This window comes from Ptychodera flava, chromosome 10 (assembly GCF_041260155.1).
Source record: "Ptychodera flava strain L36383 chromosome 10, AS_Pfla_20210202, whole genome shotgun sequence".
Lineage (NCBI taxonomy): Eukaryota > Metazoa > Hemichordata > Enteropneusta > Ptychoderidae > Ptychodera > Ptychodera flava.
The window spans coordinates 18,611,621-18,615,728 of record NC_091937.1 but is presented as its reverse complement, the minus strand read 5'-3'; the positions used below and the strand labels follow the sequence as shown (position 1 = coordinate 18,615,728).

Below are 4,108 nucleotides of genomic sequence, written 5' to 3'. Positions count from 1 at the left end.
TTTGCATTTCAGAATGTGTTAGAAGTATTTCTTAGCAACTGCGTAGATATGTATTCGTAACTGTGGGGAATATTTCCTGTAGAAATATTGGTCGCTGATCATTCCCAGTGACACTGAAGAAACTCACAGTTCTCGATCAACAAAAACATTGGTTTACTATGTTTAAACTAACGGTACAGAGCAGCGAGCCACATCCATGTGCGTTGCTGGTGTAGGTTTCAAAAAGCATGATGGGAAATCTGGTAGTAATGAGAATTTAACCGCAGAATCATGATGAACGCGATAAACAAAAATAAACAAAATTAAGTTTTGGTCTAAACAACAACAAATACAAATAATAAAGTCGGGAGGTTTTCCACATTCTCCTCCTATTAAAGTTACTTAAACTTTAATATAGAGGTTTCCTAATCGTCCTCATTCTCGTTAGTAATGACACCAACAAGGCGATCTACCACAGCAGTCTTTGCTCGCCGAGCAGGGCGTCTCAACTGTTGGTTGGTTTGATATCTTTCCTCTTCGTCAGCTGAAGTGCGTGTCTGGTTAATCACATGATCAGATCGTTCTGGTTCAGCTACATTGCCAACCCCTGTTGCGTCATTAGTTCCATGACTTCAAGATCACACACCAACTGGAGTGGCCTCTCAACAACATAGCCACTGCCTGTCTGGATCTTGTATCCTCTTATCACTCCATCCTTACCCACTATGTTGTCTAAAATCCGTCCTATCTTCCAATTTGCTCGATTCTTGGTTGTGTCCTTGAGTAGAACAATCGAGCTCTTTCTTGGTAACTCCTGATCCTTGGCCTCAACCCTCTTACTGTAATGTTCCTGCAAGGCGTGAAGGTACTCAACCAATGTTTGCGAACGTTTACTCTGCAGGATCGCAAGTACTTCAGCCGCTTACTCATCATATCTCTCGAGTCACCATGTCATCGATGCAATCCTCCAGAAACCGTGCTGGTTGTCCACGCAACAGCAGGTTTGGGGTGATCACTACTTGCTCGAAGTTTACTTCCATATAGCACAATGGTCTGTTGTTCATGAACGTCTCCACATCGAGCAGAACTTCCTCAAGCTCTTCAAATTTCAGTAGTGCTCTTCCTATAGCTTTCGACAGACTTCTCTTCATGATGCCGATGAGTCGTTCAAAGAATCCATCCTGTTATGATCAGTGTTGGTTACTTAGAGCGCCCCCTATGGCAAGCTCCTATCATCAGCTGTTTCTCTGGTTCCCGCACTTTTTGCGGAGCAGCCATCTTGTTGTTTGGATGTTCTGTAAAACATTGGTGTTTAGATGGACCCGACTGATTAAAATAAGTCTACCGCACTCCACAACACTTCAGCCTGAATCAATAACATAACATGGTGACCCCGGATGTTGAAATCAGAAGACAAGTGATACCCAACAAGAAGAATTGGCGTAAGTTTTCTCTGATGTTTACTCAGTAAAACAGCTCCGAATACTGCACTCAGACTCAATACACGACCTCAACTTCAAAGCAGCCACGGCAGATAAACTACCTGTGATGAACTGGGAATCGGATAATTTAGAATGTTTCAAACTCTTTAAACAACGTATAGAGCTATACTTCGTTGTAAAAAATTTGAAAAGTGAAGAAAAAGCTGCAAATATCTTATTAGCAACAGGCGAGGAAGGATTGCATAAATTCAACAGCTGGGACTTGTCAAGTGACGAAAAAAAACCCAGAAGTAATTTTCAAGAAATTCGGAGAATCCATCGAACATGCAGAAAATTTCAGAATAAGCAGACTAAAATTAAGTACTCTACGACAGAAACCTGGTGAATCCCTGGACTCATTCGTCAGCAAATGCAAACTGCTGGCAAAGAAGTGCGAATTCCAACCAAAGGAACTCTAAGAAAGAATTATGGAATTAATCATTGCAGCCACACCAATACTAGAGTTCCAGAAAGAGCTTTTAGCAAAACCCAAGGAATACAAACTCGACGAAGCCGTAGCTCTTGGTAGAAATTGTGAAGCTGTCAACGCACATGTATCCGCATTGAAGTCCATGGGACAGCCAGCTCCTGAATCAACACCAGTTGAAGTAGTGCGCTCAGCTGAGGCAAGTTCACAAAACAAACCAAGTAGGCCAAAGGGAAGCACATCCGGTGAATGCAGAAATTGTGGTCTGAACCACCCGCAAAGGAAATGTCCAGCTTTTGGCCAAGATTGCAGGAAGTGTGGAAACGCAACCACTGGGCAAGAAAATGTCGTTCTTCAGCCTTAAGCACGCTACTGTCTCAGCAACATGACAAGAAAACACATGAAGTTAGAACAGAGTGTGATTCTGACAACCCAGACCACTATGGGTTTGATGAATGTACTCTTGGTGAGAAAGATAAGTTTGCTGTCATCAAGCTGTCCACACCTAGAGGGAAAATACGTCTATAAGCAAGGGTTGATACTGGTGCTCAAGCAAATATCCTGAATTATGCAACGTATCGGTCACTTTTTGGTCCACATCACAAGGCTAGTACAACCTCTGTTCGTCTTAGTGGTTACGGTGACAAACCCTTTCAGTGCCACGGAAGAGTAACAGTGCCAACTGTTGAGCATCAAAACACTTGTGCTGCGAATGTTGAATTCTTTGTATGAGAGCACGAAAACAATCTACTTGGCCTAAATTTGTGTTGCAAGCTAAGACTTGTCAGTTTCCCTTGTGACAAGCATGAGTGCTGTGAGAAGTTTGATATTGAGGAGATCATATCATACACCAGCAAGGAGCAACTCATCAAAGACAACGCCAATGTATTTGAAGGTGTCGGGAAAATCTGAAAGGAACACAAAATCCAGCTGGCAAATGATGCAACACCCACGATTAATGCAACCAGAAGAACGCCAGATGCATTAAAAGAATCCCTCAGACATGAGCTAGACCGACTGATGGAAATTGGCATCATCAAAGAGGTACATGAGCCAACTGACTGGGTCAACAACGTTGTGCTTGTCACCAAATCCAACGGATCTCTACGCATATGCCTTGACCCCGGGAGCTGAACAAGTTCTTTAAAGGACCACACTACTATGCAAAAACTTTTGATGGTATATTGCCAGATCTCAAGAATGCAAAATACTTCTCAACGTTTGATCTCAGGAATGGATATTGGAACATCCCATTCGACAAAGAATCGCAACTTCTCACAACGTTCAGTACTATCTATGACAGATAGTGTTTCACACGATTGCCTTTTGGTTTGATATCTGCTCAAGATGTGTTTCAAGTCGAACTTGATCGAATCTGTGGACCGATCGACAACGTTTACTGCATCAAAGATGATATACTTGTAGCTGCTGAAACCAGAAAGCAGCATGACTTGGCAACTCAAAATCTTATGATAGCATGCAGACAGAACAATATCAAACTAAATGGCGAAAAGTGTCACTTTAACATGGACAGAGTCAAACTGTTCGGACACATCCTCAGCAAAGATGGTATAGCACCTGACCCATCTAAAGTGGAAGCTATCCAGAAGCTCGAAGCACAAAAAACAAACAAGAGCTGCAGTCACTCCTCGGACTTGTGAACTACTTATCAAAGTTTGTGAAACTGAGCCAACTGACTGAATCCCTCCGAAGACTACTTCAGAAAGATGTTGTCTTCACCTGGTCTGAGAGCCATGACCAAGCACTGCTTAGAATAAAACAAGCCATTGCCAAAGCACCAGTACTTGCCTACTTCGATTCAAGCAAAGAAATCGTGATTCAGTGTGATGCGTCGAGCAAAGGTCTTGGTGCTGTAATACTGCAAGACGGTAAACCCATTTACTTTGCATCGAAGGCTCTAACTCCTGCTGAGTCTAACTACAGCAACATAGAACGAGAAATGTTAGCTGTCGTCTGGGCAACAAGGCACTTCAAACACTACATCTTCGGTAGACATTTTGTCATTCACACTGATCACAAACCGCTAGAAGCCATAGCAAAGAAGCAAATCTGTAAGATGCCAGCCAGACTGCAGAGGCTTATCCTGCAAATACAAGGATACAACTATGACATCCAATACGTACCAGGTCAAGATGTACCACTTGCCGACTGCCTCTCCAGATGCATAGACATTGGACAGACAACATTTCAGATACCTGAT

At 42.7% G+C, this 4,108-nt stretch overlaps 1 protein-coding gene across 1 annotated transcript; it reads right to left on the bottom strand.

Annotated features, from left to right (window-relative positions):
- Positions 1 to 571: 571 nt before the first annotated feature.
- On the bottom strand, positions 572 to 1,130 carry LOC139141532 (uncharacterized). The gene is made up of 2 exons (XM_070711125.1): positions 927 to 1,130; positions 572 to 829 (listed from the first exon to the last, which is right to left on the bottom strand). The coding sequence occupies exons 1-2, from the start codon at positions 1,128 to 1,130 to the stop codon at positions 572 to 574; spliced, it is 462 nt and encodes a 153-aa protein (XP_070567226.1).
- Positions 1,131 to 4,108: the final 2,978 nt, after the last annotated feature.